This window comes from Lolium rigidum, chromosome 1 (assembly GCF_022539505.1).
Source record: "Lolium rigidum isolate FL_2022 chromosome 1, APGP_CSIRO_Lrig_0.1, whole genome shotgun sequence".
NCBI classification, from domain to species: Eukaryota; Viridiplantae; Streptophyta; class Magnoliopsida; order Poales; family Poaceae; genus Lolium; species Lolium rigidum.
The window spans coordinates 217,298,277-217,315,907 of NC_061508.1; the positions used below are offsets into that span (position 1 = coordinate 217,298,277).

Sequence of the window (17,631 nt, forward strand, 5' to 3'; positions counted from 1 at the left end):
ACCAAGGTTCGGGAAAGTGGAAAAAAGCGGTTAGTTAAGCGCGATGAAGCGTGAAGCGGAGGGGTACCGCATCGATTAGGGCCAAAGCAGCTAATTAAGCGCTAGGCGCGATTAGCCATTACGCTTTTTGAAAAATCATGATTAGGCACGCAAGAGCATTGAAAAAGCAATCCCAAAGCATTATGTGTGGTAACTTTTGGGTTCACGTGAAATTGTCGGGACACGGTAACTTTTGGCGCGAGCGAGGGGTTTAGCGTGCCCAATCTTGTGATATTCCTTTTTCCTAGTATGATTTCTGAATTCTGATGGGTAATACACCAACTATGATTTCTGAATTTATGTTGTGAACTTGTTGTGTATTGATCTGATTTCCGAATTCTGAATTCTGTGATATACCTAATATGATATGATTCCTGAATTCTGAATCGTTATGCTGGACTAAAAGTATAAAACTGAAAGTATGAACAATTGATCTATGATTGTATGATACGATCTACTGTGTACTTGTGTTGTTGTGTACTGATCTAATTCGGTAAGTTATCTTTATTCTACTGTTCAGTTCAAATAATACTTATTTTTTGGCATAAAATTCCTGATTTTCGCTAGTTTTTGGTCCTGCCGTTGACTAAGTTAAGAATGCTTTAGCACCGCTTAAGCACGCACTAAATGCATAAGCTCTAAGCGGAATGCCACCGCACCGATTACGCTTTCCGCTTTCCTGAACCTTGAGTATGACTAATACACCCATCGGCTTCAGCAGATGGACAGAAGATTAAAATGCTTCATTTTCTCTGATCTACTTTATTCTCACAGGTGTACAAGTTTGATCTTTGCTTCTCTATTTCTTAACATGGAGACCATGCTTTTCATGGTTTTAGACATTTTAAGAAGTTTTTTTTAGATAAAAGGCATGGACTGCCCGACTTTAAATTAATAAAGCCTTCAGGTTCAATTTAAGAAGTTACGAACAACCACTTTCCTTCGTACTATGACAGTCTTCTGGAGGGTGAGATGCTATAGCTAGCAGTACACCTTCAAGTTTTCTTAGTTCCTTCGGTTTCTTGCAATAATAGAAAAAATATCCTATCCAGCTTGTAAAATATCAAATAGAAAAAAATTTACCAGTTGTCTAATCGACACTGTTTTCCACTTTGTTTTCTGATCATCATAAGCTAATTAGGCTTATGATTCATAGAAGTCTGAAGCATAATCTGTGTTTTTGGCTATTTAGTTCCAATTTGATGTACACTGCAACATTCATGATTGTTAGTTATTCTTTAAGTATGCAGATGCTGCCTGAGGGTAATTTCTCTAGTATACCACAAAAATTGAACACCATCCTATTGCTTATTATCTCCGTGTGGTCATTTGGCTACTTTCACGGAGTTTGATCGACAAGCTCAAAGAAGGACATGCATAATACTTGGGTCTGCAACTTTTGCTGACCATCCTCCCTTTCCTAATCTATTTTTTTTAGGGATCCTAATCGCATGATCAAAATGCAGAGCTTTAGGGCTAACCATTTTAACGTTGGCGAGCTATCTATCAAAATGGTTATACATCTTTGCTATATATATTGTTGGCTTGTTCCAACTAGCCGTCTTGCCGTACTTCAGGTGACTACAAAGTAATGCATGTTAGCGATCAATTTGTTGAGCGGTAACCTTTTTCCACTAAGAATTAATGCAGACATGTATTATTACAATGCAGTTTATTTTTTTCATTTATACCTGAAAGTTGGGATGTGGAAGCAATCCATCGAGATGAATTTAGGCCTGAACGGTGGCAGACTGTGTACAAAAAAGAAAAGAGAGAACCCACTAGGAGTTGGGCTGGGATTTGCGCGTCATTGGGCCGCACCTAACGGGCCAGGAGCCGCCCCCTCCAGTCCACCTTGTGGCACCAGCAGCTCTGCATCTAGTCCTGGACACTTCAACTGCTTGTGCGTAATTTGTGCATCAACTCCGGTTTTATGGTGTGCCGTTCAGCAAGTAAACTAATCTTCTGGACTGGATTCCCTTTGATTTCGCGGAGGCCAGAGACATGAGAAGGAAATGGCACGCCGCCGCGGTGCTGGGCATAGCCTGTGTTGTCGCCGCTGCTGTCGCCGTCGACGACAAGGGCCTTGCGATCGCCGGCACCGCTACAGCGCCGGAGGATGAGAGCTCCCTAGGCAAGGTGGCAAGCTCAGGCGGAACAACTTATCACCACGTGTGGCCGGTAATTTTACTAATTTAATGTTTGAAATTATGTACTTGCCCAGTTCTGATCTGACACATGAATCGCTACTAATTGAGAAGATGCCGTGTTATACTTTGCTGGTTTATTTCCTACGTAGCCAATGAAATTCGGATGGCGAATATTGTTGGGGTCATTCGTTGGATTCTTCGGGGCAGCGTTTGGCAGCGTTGGCGGAGTAGGCGGTGGTGGGATCTTCGTGCCGATGCTCACCTTGATCATTGGCTTCGATCCCAAGTCATCCACGGCCATGTCAAAATGTGAGGGCTCATCGTATTTCTAAGTATCTTCTTCTTGATCCTTATAGCGAGCTTGTAATATTCGCAATGTATCCAATACACATCCATTTATCATGTTCTTCTGCACATTGTGATACTGTTTACTAAGAATAAGCCATTGGTAACTAGATAATGTGTTAGACACTCACATGATCTTCAATATGTATCTTTGATTTATACTCCTTCCATATTAAAATAAGTGTTTTCGTTTTGTATAGATACATATGTATCTAGATTTATTTTAATTGTAGATACATTCGAATCTAGGAAAAGTTGAGACACTTATTTTAAAACAGAGGGTGTACATGTCAATACATATGTGTATGAATTGTTTTTAGTATGAAAATGTTTTCCATGACAAATCTTGCGATACATTTTTTTTTTACTTTTCTTATATATTAGTGGTCAAAGTTAGACAGTTTTGATTGCGGGCTTTCGAATAGATCCGGCATTTACAAATGTAGTAGCATTATTGTTTTCGAGAAATCCTGACAGTAGCACTGTCTATTGCTTAATAGTTGTACTGTAGCATGTATTGATGGCTTGATGATGTAGAAAGACATCATTAGTTTTGAGAAGGCCAAAGTTACCTCTTACCCTGTGCTAGTTACTAGTGGTTAATCCTAGCAGTTGGATCAAAGTAAATAGGCAGTCAGAAAAAATAGAATCATCATATAGTTTTCTTCCATAATTTTCGAGCTGCAAAGAGACATCTCAAATGTGTTCCATCGATTGGTTAACATAGATTTCCTCTTAACATCTACCATAAAACGAAAAAGGTAAAATAGAAAATCCATCACAGAAGAACGTTCCCATCGAAGATTGTGATTGTTAATGAGAATCTCTTCCACAGGTATGATCACAGGAGCTGCTGTTTCAACCGTGTACTGCAACCTCAAGCTGAAACACCCAACTTTGGACATGCCAGTGATAGACTATGATCTAGCCCTACTCATACAGCCCATGCTCATGCTGGGGGTCAGCATTGGGGTTATTTGCAATGTGATGTTCCCAGACTGGCTTGTCACGGTTCTCTTGATCATCCTCTTTCTAGGTTCTCAGACTTGTCCAGAAACTCTGACAACCACATAGCCTTTTCTAGTTGCTGCTAACTTCAGAATGCATTTCCACCTTAAATTTCAGTTACCTCAACTAAAGCTTGTCTGAAGGGTGTTGAAACATGGAAGATAGAGACACTAATAAAAAGGGTAATACTTTTCTTGCTACTTTCGATTAGTTTTTTTACAGTACATATCCCCTATAAGAATGCTGATAGGCTCCTTAATTTTGTTACACATTTCAGGAGGCAGCAGCAAAACAAGCAGAACAATCCAGTAACGTCAATAAACCTATTATTCATCATTAGAAAATACAGAAAGTTGTTGTTTATACTTTCTTGATTTATCAGGTGAAGAAATTGAGTATACGCCAACACCTACGGACCCTGATGCCGCAGCTGAACAAAAAAACCCGTCAGATGAAGCAGTAAACTAACAATCATGAAAATTTCTACATTCTCTAGACGTAGTAGAATAGAAATCTCTCAAGTACAGCGTGTAAGACTAGATTTGGGTTGTTGTAGGTATCCATTTGGAAGAACATTTACTGGAAGCAGTTTGGCCTTCTTGCCTTTGTTTGGGCAGCATTCCTTGCGGTTCAGGTCACTAAGGTGAGAAAGCAGTTACAATTTTACAGCTTCCTGTTAGCCTTTAAGTTTCCAATGATCAGTTGATGTATTTATAATTACAGATATGTCAACTTCCATGCACTAATTCCTTTTTATAACAAAAGTTCTCTGCAGGCATTGACTACAACTTTAACTATTAATTCGTTGCCAAAAAACTTTAACCATTTTATGTTACTATACATTTATAAAAATAAAAAAAATGTGTTAAAATATCTCTAAAAATAATCATACTAGTGCTCAAAAAAATTACACTTATTATTTTCAAGTATCCGATATATATTTACTTGCAAAGATATTAGTAGTCAAATTTCCAAAAGTTCTACCCTTATCTTTATCTAAAACAAGTATCTTTCGTACAACTGGAGGGAGTATGTTGTCGCAATTATTGATATGATCTTAATTTTAATGGTAAACTTAGACCATATGGATGTGATAGTATGAAATTCTGAAACAAATATGACGAAAATAATTTTCATGACAAATTTAATGATAGTGTTTTCACTAGATCGATCCAACTAACATTTTATATCATATTAGTCAAAAATATCGAAGTTTGACTCCTTGAATTCTTGGATGACCTTTATTTCTGAATGGAGATTCAATAACGCGTTGAGCACTACCCGATAATTTTCATATAAAATGTAGGTTTTACAATTAGGTCAAGTGCAAGTCCTTTTTATTAGTAAGCGTGGGATTTTTACTTAAGAGAAAGAAATGTTTTACTATTGAAGGGGGCAGAAGCAAAGCTCTTAACAACATTACATGCTAAGCCTAGAATGTAAACCGAATCAAACAGTGGTTTTTAATTTCAGTTGCGTAAATATTTCAGCCGTTACTGAAATCACTGAATATCAGTGGTTTCGGTTTTCTTTTGGGCTGAATGACCAAAATTCTCTTCATCCAAGTAATCAAAGGAAAAATATTTTAAATATTTTTTAATTCGTGTATAGTACTGAAAGTTCCAAAATATTTTGACCGAAAGAAAATTATTTCGGGGTCTGCTGAAATCACTGAAGTGGATTTTGATGAAAACTCATTTGGAGTGAGTTTCGGGCACAAATGTAAGAGCGAAATCACCAAAATGATGAACATGAAAAGTACCTGGAAGAACTAGCACGCCATCTGCGCCTTTGCTGCTTGTCTCAGATACTCGGATCTTGTTAATGTCGCTATGCGATGAAGTGCTCTGGGGGAGATCTTGGGAAAAAAGAGAAGATAAGGTGGAAAAAGCTACGGCTCTTTGTTTTGTTGGCAAAGAACAATGTAACAGTGAGAGTAGTCCACCACATTTTATTTTTTAACGGAGACCATCAGTCCCGATCGATCTATTAATAATTAGAAGATGATTGCTGGATTAAGTTAAAGAAAGTTAGGAAAAAAAAGGTTAAAATGGCCACACAATTGTTTTTCGTGGAACATAACAACATAGGGCAACTCGGCCACCTCGCTACCAACATACACCCCATACACGTTTCTGAGAATAACTCCATTGAGGTTGCCCTCAGGTGTCATCTAATCGCTCCTTCACAAGCTAACAACTCAGACCTCAATGTAGACAGCCGCCAACGAAGCCTTTGCTGCACAAGTGCACAACTGGACGAAGTCCATGTCCATGCCGGTTCATTCCAAACTGTTGGCCCCTCGCCTTATGGACATGGCAGTTCTGGTTCTAAACATGAGCTACAAAATAGAGAGATGCAAAAATTGCGTTGAAGAGGATCAGCGCCAAAGGGTCATTCATATATTTTTAACCTTTATATCCTAAATTAGAACTTACCCTTTAAAGATTTGGCTTCACCAGATGGCTTATACTATTTTTTTTCTCCTTTTAACGTGGCATTTTCTAAAGAACATATAGTGGGAACAGTAAGGTAATAGTAATAAATTAATTTAAGGAAAATCTGTCAATAACATTTATTTAGAACCCCACTTAAGATGATTGTACAACTGCATCCTGACATCCCGAGAAGCAGTAACACTGATAGCAACATCTGACTTATGTTGATATTCATGTTTGCAGAACTATATAGCAATTTGCTCCCCTTGGTACTGGGTTTTGAGCTTCCTCCAGGTACCTACTGCCTTTCGCCACCTCATTATTCTACCACGTTGCATACAAAATTAATCCGAAGTTACGAATTTGGTATGGTTTCGGCTTTCGGGATTGAAGCAAATTTTCAAAAAGCTGCTCAAGTTTGTCTAGATACGGTTGTATCTAGAATTTTTTTAGTGTGTAGATACATCCGTATTGAAAAAGTTGAGCACTTAATTTGGAACGGAGGGAGTACATCTTTTTATTGCAAAGAGAATATATCATTATCGAATATAGCTTACTGAAATTCTCCCAGGCTGTTACAGTTATCCATTTTGTCTTCAGCTTCTTTCAATTTCTCTTTTGGCTGCAACAAAACATACATACTGTTGTTATCTTGAGTCATCTGAACTGAGCTGACATATCAGGATCACTTCTTCATATTTTCATCATCCTGATACTAACTCTGTTTCTTTACCTGTTCGAAATGTAAGCAGCTCCCTGTGTCAGTTGGAGTGTCCATGTACCAAGCAGTAGGTCTGATGCAGGGGAAGAGGGTGATATCATCAGGGGCAAATAAGCAGACGAGCCTGAAAGCCCATCAGCTATTGGTATACTGCTCCTTTGGCGTCACTGCTGGTGTCCTCGCCGGTCTGCTTGGCGTCGGTGGGGGAACCGTCATGGGACCCCTCTTCCTGGAGCTCGGTATCCCTCCGCAGGTAAAACCTTTGTTTGTTCATGTCAATAATGCGAAATTTCAACCAAGGTTTCTCACTCTTAAGTGGGCAATGATTTGATAGTATTCTATTATACTTTTCATATGCTGCTCCCATATTCAACTTGTTTGTATTTCCCATAAACTGCTGCAGGTCTCAAGTGCTACAGCCACCTTTGCAATGATGTTTTCTTCTTCCATAGCCGTCGTAGAATACTACCTCCTGCGCCGGTTCCCTGTACCATATGGTATTGTCTATTTTCCTCTGTTCCTCCTATGGAAACCACTCAGTACTAATTTACTGTCTGAATTTTTTGCAGCCCTCGTCTTCACCGGTCTGGCATTTTTTGCTGCAATTGTTGGCCAGCGGGCTTCGAGGAAGCTGATCAATTTGTTAGGGCGGGCATCATTTATTATCTTCATATTGTCCTTCTTCATTTTCATCAGCGCGGTTACTCTAGGTACCAGTTTGCCTCCCTTGAGTACTCTCACTGCAACCATGCAGGCAGTCAGTGGTTTCAAACCTAACACAAGCTCTTACATCTGTTTTTTGTAGGTGGAGTCGGCATCTCCAACACAATTCACAAGATGGCGCGGCATGAGTACATGGGATTTGACAACATTTGCTAATATGATGTGTAGGAAGATGCAGCTTGCACGCATACAAGAACAGGGTTGAATGGGTGATGTATAGTGCAGTTTCTGTGGAAGGAACCCTGATTTGTGTTAGAAATAAGAGTGATTGTTGTGTCATTAACCACCTCCGGCATATCCTCGCCATTAAGAAAACCCAGCACCACAGCAGTCAGCTCATTCATCTCTGGTGCCCCTTCTGGTCGGACAGACCTGTATATATAGCCTAGATTTCATATCTGACAGCATGGCCATCATCACACACTACACAATGATCCATCATCACGCTGAAGAGAGGTGCGAACGTCATTCTCTTCCGCTGAGCTGGATCGGCCTAGAAATAAGCAGAATTTCTATTCCCAGACTTCAACTGGTTTACTCGTGAGCATTGCTTGATCAATCTTTCTTCATGGAGGAGAACTTCATTCATCATCTCCAATTCTCCAAATCTCCATCAGTCTCGGTACACGGAACGCCTACAAATCTAGGCCAGCCTGCAAACTTGACCTGCACTCTGCTGAAGACAGGGTACCATCCGATCGTAATTCCCGTGTGTTTGCCAAACACGCTCATAACGGTTAACGGAAGGTACAACCTCCAGGAGGATGATTGTTGAATATGTATCTTCAGCCCAGTTACCACTGAACAATGATCTGACTGAACCACACTTAAGCTTCACCACTTGGAACAGTTGCAACAATGCCACACTGCCCAGGGCTCGATGCTCTCATTTGCCAGTCACCTTCTCATGCTCACTAAAATGCTTCTTGCAATACGAGGTTTTGTTAAAGACCAAACTGCATAACAATTGAAAATCTCGAAGCTCGTGCAGACTTTTCATCAGCATCCAAGTTTGACGTCTATTCTCTCATCAGGGGTTTTTACAATGTACACTGTGAAACGCAAGGAGGGACCAACCACTAGTAGGAAAAAGCCTACCCCTCACGTGCCAATTTGGCCTACCAGTCGCGGGTGGCGGCCCACGACTGTTACCTCGCTAGTGGTATCAGCTACTAGTCGCGTGCTCACTCGGCACGCGGCTAGTACTACCAGTACCGTCGCTTGTGCATACGGCACGCTACCACTAAGTTTACGCACATAGTGGCACGCGACTAGTATCTCGCATTTGCGTGGCTGCATATTTCTTCTGGCCTATCACCCCTTGTTTACATAGATATATAATATTACAGATATATATAATATCAATTACCAGTTAGCAGCAGAAACACAAATATATAATAGCCAAGTGATCAAATCATTAATAACACCACAAAGTCCAAGCAGCGATCAAGTCATTACATTGATCTCCTAAGAGCTCTAAGCTCCCAGGGTTGGGGACGCCTGGGAGCGATCCGCAGGTCGCTTTCGTCGTTGGCCCTACTTGCAGGGGAGATAGCAATTGGATGTCGGTGTAATCCTGAGACGGGTGTTGACCGGTGGGCCATTGGTTGGCCGAAGAAAACCTACACGGCTGCAGGAGGTTGGCTCGGTCGCCACCGCACCGATCTCGCCGCCGTCGTAGCTCCTCCACCTTGCCCGTCCTCACTCCCCTCCCCCACGCATCCCCCCAAGACCGGCTACCCCCACGCTAGAGAGAGGTCGGCAGCTCCTCCCTCAACCCCCACTGCCCCAGTCGGCGAGATCAGCAGCGTGTGCATAGAGGTGGAGGTCGCGGGCGCCACATCCTATCCTATTGAAGCCCCGGGCCGTCCTCGACCTAATCTACTGGACGACCACCCCGAGCTGCAGCTGGTCGCCTCCCCCATCTGTTCTGCTCTGACTCTCGGTTGCACTGGCCGTAGGTATGGTCGCATATGCCTTCTCTCCTTCCCCATCTTTGCTATTTTTTTTGGTAATTACCATGGGCAAGCAGGAAGACGGTGCCAATGGTTGTATAGATGGATCTGAACAATTATTTTGGATGGGTTTTGCGTGGAAACTGGCATGATTTGCTTTGCCTAGGGTTTAAGTTCATTTGTGCCAATGAAGTGTAACGAGAATAATTAATTTTATCTAATTCTCTCACCAAATTTTTATATATCTAGTGATGTGTGTTCCACATGACTTAAGTGCACATTTTGTGGTTGGGTAAAAAAGGAAATGCCCTTACTAATGTGGCTGCTATTAGTTACTACTTGCTACTGAATCCCAGTGTATTTATAGGATAACTATTTGAGGACTAAAAATTGATGGTAAATTAGGCTGTAACAGTGATTAAGTTTCCGTCTTTTGGGCATTATCCGGGAATTGGTTGCATAAGGAAAAGATTGGTTTACATCTTCAGCTTTTCAAGTAAGCAAAATAATCGTCCCTGCTTTGGTTTGCGATAACAGTTTAAAGGATTTTATTTATGAATTTTTGGCTGGCATATGCATTGTTCTTGAGATGAAAATTTGGAGCCACATAGCGCCCTTTCTGTCTATGTTAGAAACTTACAAGAAGTTCATCCCAACTGCTAAGTTATTTTACATAGGGCAGACCAGCATACTGAATATGCACTTCATACACAGTTAAGAATTAGGTTTTGTGATTCCTAATCAAGAAGGGGAAAAATGCTTACACGCTTGCTGTACTACGAGAAGTGCTATGCATGTAAAGGGAATCCACCCATTTGGGTGCGCTGTAAATTACCCCTTCTTATGTGTTCTTGATAATTCAGTTCTTGAATTTAGCCCGGAAAAAAATTCTGCACAAGTTCTAGCTTTTCTTATCATGTCATTTGCTCTTAAGTATATGCACGAGTAGGAAACACTACTTCATGCTTTATATAGAAACTATATTGTACAACAAAGTGGCAGAGCTACATTGGAATATCAAGGACATCAATATACACTTATGGAGTCGTAAGGGGCTCCGCGTGTCAAATGAGAAGAACGTTTGTGTCTGCTATCTACCGCCTATTGTTCTTCATTTTTCCTCCCACACACACCGTTGTGTACATGAGGATTCACCCTCAAGCATGTCCTACTCGCCCCACTCTACTCCCTTAGACTTGCTGTTTGTCGTGCTTGACCAAACTTCCGCTCTGCTCACTATTGCCGGCTACTGTAAAAGACACCAACAACAAAAATTAGCATAGTTTAGAAATACTATTTTCGAATGTTAGCAAAAGAAAGTGGTATAATTAGAATTAATCTTTGTAAACCTCCTTGAGAAATAGCATGTGAGTCAACAGGATTAAGAGTTATTTTTTTCTTCGTCCAATTTTAGTTTTTTATATGTTTTTCAGATATCCCAGACTCATTCTTAGTTCAGCACAACAATTGGTTGCCACCTCATTATAATATACATAAATTTTTAAAACTTATTCTTATTGTTTATCACCCTCATGCAAGGATAAATGACTGAAAATTAATTTATCTAAGAGTTTTATGTTTGCTTTCGTAGTTTATTCTGTAGTATTACCTCCCTACAAATTGCGCAAAATGACTATGGATGTTAATTTTATTGCTTACAATTGAGCTTCAATATCCCTGAAAAACAAAGTCAAGCTTCTGTATCAACTATAATGTTTGGAAAGGAGGCACACTATTTCTCATGTTGCTCTGCATACCGAATTTGATCATTACATACTGATACTTTGTTCCCCATGGTAAAGATAGTACCTATCACAAGTTCATGACACTTACTATATTAAATCTGAAAAAATTTGGTGTTTATTTTTCTAAAAACACACTTAAAACTGTAGCAAAACAAATATGTATGTCGCCTAATTAGAAAGTAAGGCAAGCCTTCTCTTTTGTTGTCCATCTCCACTCCTTTCTAGGTTTTCCTACCTTAAGTATTACTCTCTCCATTCTGAAATGTAAGACGTTGGGGGATTATTCCGACCAGGTGAAAATGGTGTAAAATTACATTGCTACCCCTATCTAATCTGAATCGCCCGAGCGTCTTCCACCTCCGTCCACGACCCAGCTATTTTTCAGATCCTCCCCGCCCCAGCTACTCCTCCGCCTCTGCCCCAGCCAGCTTCAATCCAGATCCATCTGCTCCTCGACCTCCGACCCAGTTTCCCTGAGGCTGCTCATAGTGGAGAGTAACTTAGACTAGTAACATATATCATGTTACTAGTCTAAGTTACTAACTTCATAGTGGGTAGTAACTTAGATGTGGTATCATGCAATGTCTCATTAATTATGTTGTAGACTCATATTGCCTTGAGATGTGTGATGTTATGGTAACATAGCTATTTTCTAATGATATAATTTTTATAACATATAACTAATGCTAACTTGATCAAATTTGCGACCTAGGGCCGCGTGCCTTATAAACTGTGAGAGAGGGAGTACCATCTCACTCTCTTTCTTCATTTATTAGTATGCCATGTCACCAAAATGCCTTGAGATGTGTGATGTTACTACCTATGTTACTCCCACTACGAGCAGTCTGATGCCCAGGTATCCGCCTGAGCCCCAGGTCACGGATCCCCATGTCGCTTGAGCCATGGGTCCCTGATCCGCAGCTCGCAAACACCTGATTGTCTGGATCCCCAGGTTTCCCAGGCCGGATCGGGGAGGGACGGCGTGGGGGAGCGACGGAGGAGGGGGTGTGCGCAGAGACCGTCGAAGGCAGCTGGGAACGGGTGGCGGCAGTTGCAGCAGCCTCGCCGTGATTCAGCAATTCTCCCGAGCCCTGTAACAATAATTATTGATTCAACACATCAATATGGTCCTCCAGGATCTCAATTTCAGTCCATCAGTAGATGAGCAGTATGAACAAATGGATGCCCTAGATGATCAAGATGCTGGAGTACATGAAGAAAAGGGGAGTACATGTCTGAGATTCTTGTCGAGGCAGCGGAAGTTGACGGTGTCCTTGCTGTGGCAATCCGCTGAGGAATCAAGCAGTACAAGGTTAATTATGTGCTCAGCAGAAAGCATATCATAGCAATTCAACCAAACAATCAAGAAAATTTAAGCGATTGCATTGCTTGCAGAACTGAGTAGATGCATAAGTCAGTTCTGTGGCAATAGCATAGCAATTATTAATGCTTGCAGAATGCACCGTATGATGGTTCTAGGAAATCATGCACAAACTAGTTTCAATTGTAAAAGATTCCAAACTTTTGAGTCAAGGAGATGCTTTGTCGCATCTTATTTCTTACTGTACTTCTCATGCTGCAAATATATACTCCACGTGGAAGGAAAAGAATCCTAAAACATGAAAGTTGGTAGTCAAAGTAGAAAGCACGAAAAACCAAGGGATTCATAGGACTTACACAACTATACAAGATAAAGGCCACCAATGATGGCTAGTGAATCAGGTAAGCCGTTGTTGTTCAATTTCCTGGTAGCAACAAGAGAAAAGGAAACAAAAATGACCTGATGTATACATCTAGAAGGTTGAGGGGATCAAGAACCAGGGAATGAAATCTTACATATAGTAGAGATTTTTGAGACCGCCAACTGAACTGGGGATATCCAAGATGGTTGTCACTGGTAAAGATGCACACTGTTGCTTTTATGTGTTGAATTAGTCTGTAATTCAGTTGTTACTGCGGCAAACAAGCTTGGCAAGCACTGCATGCAAGACGGAATCAAGTTTATTTTCAGTTAAGTTTCACAAAATTCAGTTAACACAATTTATCTACAGCAGTTTAGTACTCCATCACAAGGAAAAATATGGAGTACACAAGAAAAATTCAGTTGACATAAACAAGCATGAGTAAACGGAGTATCAGGTTAGGAGACATACCGTGAGGTTGAGCTTTGTGATGGCACGATGGAAGACAACGACGCCATCTTACCACCGATCCACATAATTATTCTAGATTTGTTTCCAAACATCAGGCCACATTGAATTTAATGAATCAATGATAATCAAAAATATCATGTGAATCCAACAAAACAATTCACCACCTAAAGTAAAGGTTGGACGAATTCAGCTTACACCAGGATAGTTAGTACAAGGTGGCATGCATTTCAGGAACTTAAGTGTTCAAAAGTTAGGAAGGGATGCAAAATAGGCAAGTGGAATATTGCGTCTGATATTTCGTTGTAGTCAAAGCATTGTACAACGTTGACATGTCTTTGTATGCAAAAGAGTGGCTGATATTATACAGAAATCATGATGAGTTTGTTGTTGCCATGGTTACTAACTGTACAAGTGTTGGAACTTGCCTACTCCACTGACAAGGATAACAGCTCAAGAAATGTGACAAAATTATTTATGCCTCAACAGTTTAAGGGCCTTATATTCAAGGAACTTATTTATGCTCTATGGTGTGTGCATCCACTGACACACTATAAATTGTAAACAAACTGATTCAGTGCCTACATAAAAGGAGGCATTGCATCTCAAAATTAGTAGGAACATAAAAGAAGAAATGCATCGAAAATAGACTGAATTAGTTGGCGCATGAAGGTACCCTAGTTGAAGATTATTTCATCGTCCCTGTCAGCTCATGGTGTTAGTTTTTTTTTTCCGGGTATACACCAATCTTTTGCTTTGAAACATTTGCAATGCAAAGCGTTTAGCAACTAAAACTTAAATAGTCAGTTCCCGAAAAGCAATTGCACAAATCAACGAAACAAACAAATCCAGAACTCGATCTCCTTCTCACGGCAATTAAAGCCACATCTAGATGGGTACATCTGCATCTAGGTTCAGAAAGGGGAGTAGTACAGATGGAGCAGTTTACCTGCGCGGGCGGGATCCACAGAAATTGCACTGGTAGAGGCCAGCGAGGCCGACGAGATACGGCCGCACCGGTGGAGGTCGAGCTCCTCCTATTTGACGGCTCTCATCTCATCGCTCTGTCGCTCATCTGCTGCTGCTCGGCGTGAACACGTGCGAGCGGACGAGGCGCAGCGTCCTTGCCGTAGGAGAGAAGAAGGTCGAACGCCGACGCACCAGATCGAACACCGGCGCATAAAAAAGCAAACTTTGATCTCCATGTCACTGGGCGCCTCCCTCGTTGCAGGCTGCTCCGGGAGTTTAGGTAGCCAGGAGGAGGGGCACTGGGGCGTCGCTGGTCCGGGGAGATCTCCTGGTCTGGGAGTTGAAGACGGGAGAGGGAAGCGCTGCCGCCGGCCAGAAGCACGGTAGCCATGCCGGCAGCGCTAGATCTGGGTCAGGGGGAGAGGAGGCCGGGGAGAGAGGGGTGGCGCAGGACAGCAGGAGAGTGTGGGGGGAGTGAGGTCGCGAGTCGCGACGGGACGACCGCTCGTGACGCGAGGGGTATTTTCGGAAACCCGGGAATTTCGTTAACGTGAAAGATTTTGTGCGTGGATTCCCAAACGTCTTACATTTCAGAACGGAGGGAGTAATATGCATATCATATGTATGTTTTATCTCAAATGTACTGAACCACTTCGAGAGAGAAAGTGGTTGTTATGATTTTACCCACAACTCAGGTTTCATACCTTTTCAATTTGGTCATCACTATATTTTTTTGCTCAACATTTAATTTAGTCTTTTGTCTTTGCATTTCAACCTACATTTACATAACTAATTCAAGAGGATTTTTTTACTGTCTAAGGTGGTCATGCACACGAATTTAACACTGTTGCTTGAAGAGACAAGCAATACATTTTGGTTTAATGTGATTTACAATGGTATTTTATATGATACATGTAGGTATTGGTCCTGCCACAATGTCACTTTTGTAATACATTCCTCTAATACTTATTTTAGGAAGGCGTCTATCTTCCTTGAAATAATGCTCCAGTTCACCAAGACAATGTTTATCCATCGGTTTAGGGTATTATCATGATAAGGTATATTGCTCCTGTTCACCAAGCAGTAGTAGGGGTGCTATATAAGTTTTTTCTGCTATTGATACATCGAATAACTTATAAAGAATGCATCTACCTTACTGCTCTAATTCACGTTGTGGATCATTGCATAAGTTGCAATTTTTCCTGATATATTAGGTTGCAATGAGTATATTCTGCCAGCTATTGCTAGATCCAATCTCTAAAGAGCTTTAAGCTCCCAGTGTTTCGAGCTTCTATGATTGAGCTGCACGTCGCTCTTGTTGGGCCCACCTAAATGTTGGTTACCGCTGGGTAAAACGTGGTTAGACTGCTCATAGTGGGGGTAACATAGGTGGTAACATCACACATCTCAAAGCATTTTGGTGACATGGCATACCAATAAATGAAGAAAGAGAGTGAGGTGGTAACTAGCTATGTTACCATAACATCACACATTTCAAAGCAATATGAGTCTACAACATAATTAATGACACATTGCATGACACCATATCTAAGTTACTACCCCCTATGGAGGTAGTAACTTGGACTAGTAACATGACATATGTTACTAGTCTAAGTTACTCTCCACTATGAGCAGCCTTAGCCGGTTCATCTGTTTTGCCGAAGCTAGGTCGGTATGTTTGGTCGGCTTTTGTTTCGTGTTGACTTTCATCTTCTTTCCGTCCCCCTCCTTAGCTCCAGGCTACCAGCTCTCGCCTCCACCGCCGCGGCGCCGCCCCTACGACTCTACTAGCGCTCCCCACAGTCGAAACCTAGCGATGAGCAGGAGAGGCGACCGTGACCATCATCTTTGGCATCCACAATCATGGGGCTTCATCGCAGCTAGAAGCAGAAGTAGCCGCCTCCCGCTTTTGCTCGCTCGCCTTAACTGACCGTGCCGCTGCCGCCGTGTGCAACGCGCCGTCGAGGTCCCACTGCGCCGCAAGCTTCGGCGGAGGCGGCGATAGAGATACGTGTGCACGAACCGCATGTGTGCGAGGCAGGGCGGGCGGGAGGTGCTCGCAGCACTGGGGGCCTCGCGCTGCCCCCGCCGCCCATCGAGGTTGCCTCCTGTGGGTGCCTTGGCCGCTCCGGCGCGGGTAACAACGTCGCCTCCTCCGTCCCCGGACGCGGCACGGCCGCGCACGCCGCGTGGCTCCTGGTGCATCTCCTCGGCGCGGCCGAGTTCGACGTGGCCGCTGGGCTTGCCGCGCTCGCGGTGCGGGAGAAGGCGGTGGCCGCCCTCGCCGAGGGGAACGCCGCCGAGGCTGAAGCCCTCTTCATTGAGGTGCGTGCGTGCGGGCATGCGAGACGCCGTCTCTAACGAGCATGCTTGCTCTGTCTCTGTTATTCATTGCTCTTCAGAATGCCATGAACAAAACTGCAGTTCCCTGTGTTGTGCTCTGATTTTGAGTTTTATGTACTGTAGAGTATTGGACTGAATGCTCCAGGTGGATTGCATCTGGTGTACGGGAGCAGATTCGTCCCGGTGAAATTGTGATGGTAATCCACTTTCCATCCCCATCTTTAGCACGTATGCCAACTTCATTTCTTTTCCCCAGAAGATCTGCTTTGATGTTGATATTTTCTCATACTTCCTGATCGTGTCCTCTACTTTTAGTAGATTTGATTGAAACAACCGCAGGGTCCCATATGGGCTTACGGTTTGGGGCCTATGGATATCGTTGTGAGTTCAGATACATATAGGAGCATGTTTTGATGTGTCTGCAAATTTATTGCCCTTTTTAGTGTTGCAGGATGCACAACTGCTAGATGAATTGTGTAGCTGCTGTGAGAAGAAATGATCGGCGCCCTGTTTCATTAGCATCCCTTTTTAGTGTTGCAGGATGTATAACTCCTGCTAGATGAATTGTGTAGCTGCTGTGAGAAGAAACGATCGGTGCCCTGTTTCATTAGCATGAACTAGCATAGCATCTTTTTTTATTTTCCCAAAGTATGGTTCTCACTGTTCAGGTGGTGTGCTGGATATTCCATTGGGGCAGGTGTTCCTCCTAAGATGGTGTTCAGCATGGTCCTCGCGTCGACGCCACCAGTGGTGCGGTCATGGACCACGGAGGGACACATGCTCGGTTGTCAGATCTCATAGGTAAAAGAACTTCATTCGGTTTATCCTAAGATGTTGGCATATGCATTGCTAAGTGGCAACTGAATTGGGTGATTGATCATGTTACAGGTCTGCTGGAGCCTACTGCTGCACGCGCCATGAAGGGCCTACACCAAGAGGAGGCGGGCAGCGACTTGTCCGTGTTGTACGTGCACCTTGCTGGACCAGGTTAGACATGCTTATTTGGTTGACCTTCTTCTTCTAGGGTCTTTACTTTAAGATTTTG

General features: G+C 42.5%; 1 protein-coding gene and 1 long non-coding RNA gene across 2 annotated transcripts; one reads left to right on the forward strand and one right to left on the reverse strand.

The window, feature by feature from the left end:
• Positions 1–2,043: 2,043 nt before the first annotated feature.
• On the forward strand, positions 2,044–7,580 carry LOC124683157 (sulfite exporter TauE/SafE family protein 3-like). Its single transcript, XM_047217727.1, has 12 exons — positions 2,044–2,220; positions 2,339–2,498; positions 3,370–3,570; positions 3,660–3,724; positions 3,823–3,850; positions 3,925–4,001; positions 4,099–4,185; positions 6,224–6,274; positions 6,733–6,954; positions 7,105–7,198; positions 7,271–7,411; positions 7,507–7,580. The coding sequence occupies exons 1-12, from the start codon at positions 2,044–2,046 to the stop codon at positions 7,578–7,580; spliced, it is 1,377 nt and encodes a 458-aa protein (XP_047073683.1).
• A 4,593-nt stretch (positions 7,581–12,173) lies between these two features.
• Positions 12,174–13,084, reverse strand: LOC124683158. The gene is made up of 3 exons (XR_006996570.1): positions 12,961–13,084; positions 12,802–12,869; positions 12,174–12,414 (listed from the first exon to the last, which is right to left on the reverse strand). It is a non-coding gene; the product is annotated as an uncharacterized LOC124683158 (long non-coding RNA).
• Between the last annotated feature and the right edge of the window lie 4,547 nt (positions 13,085–17,631).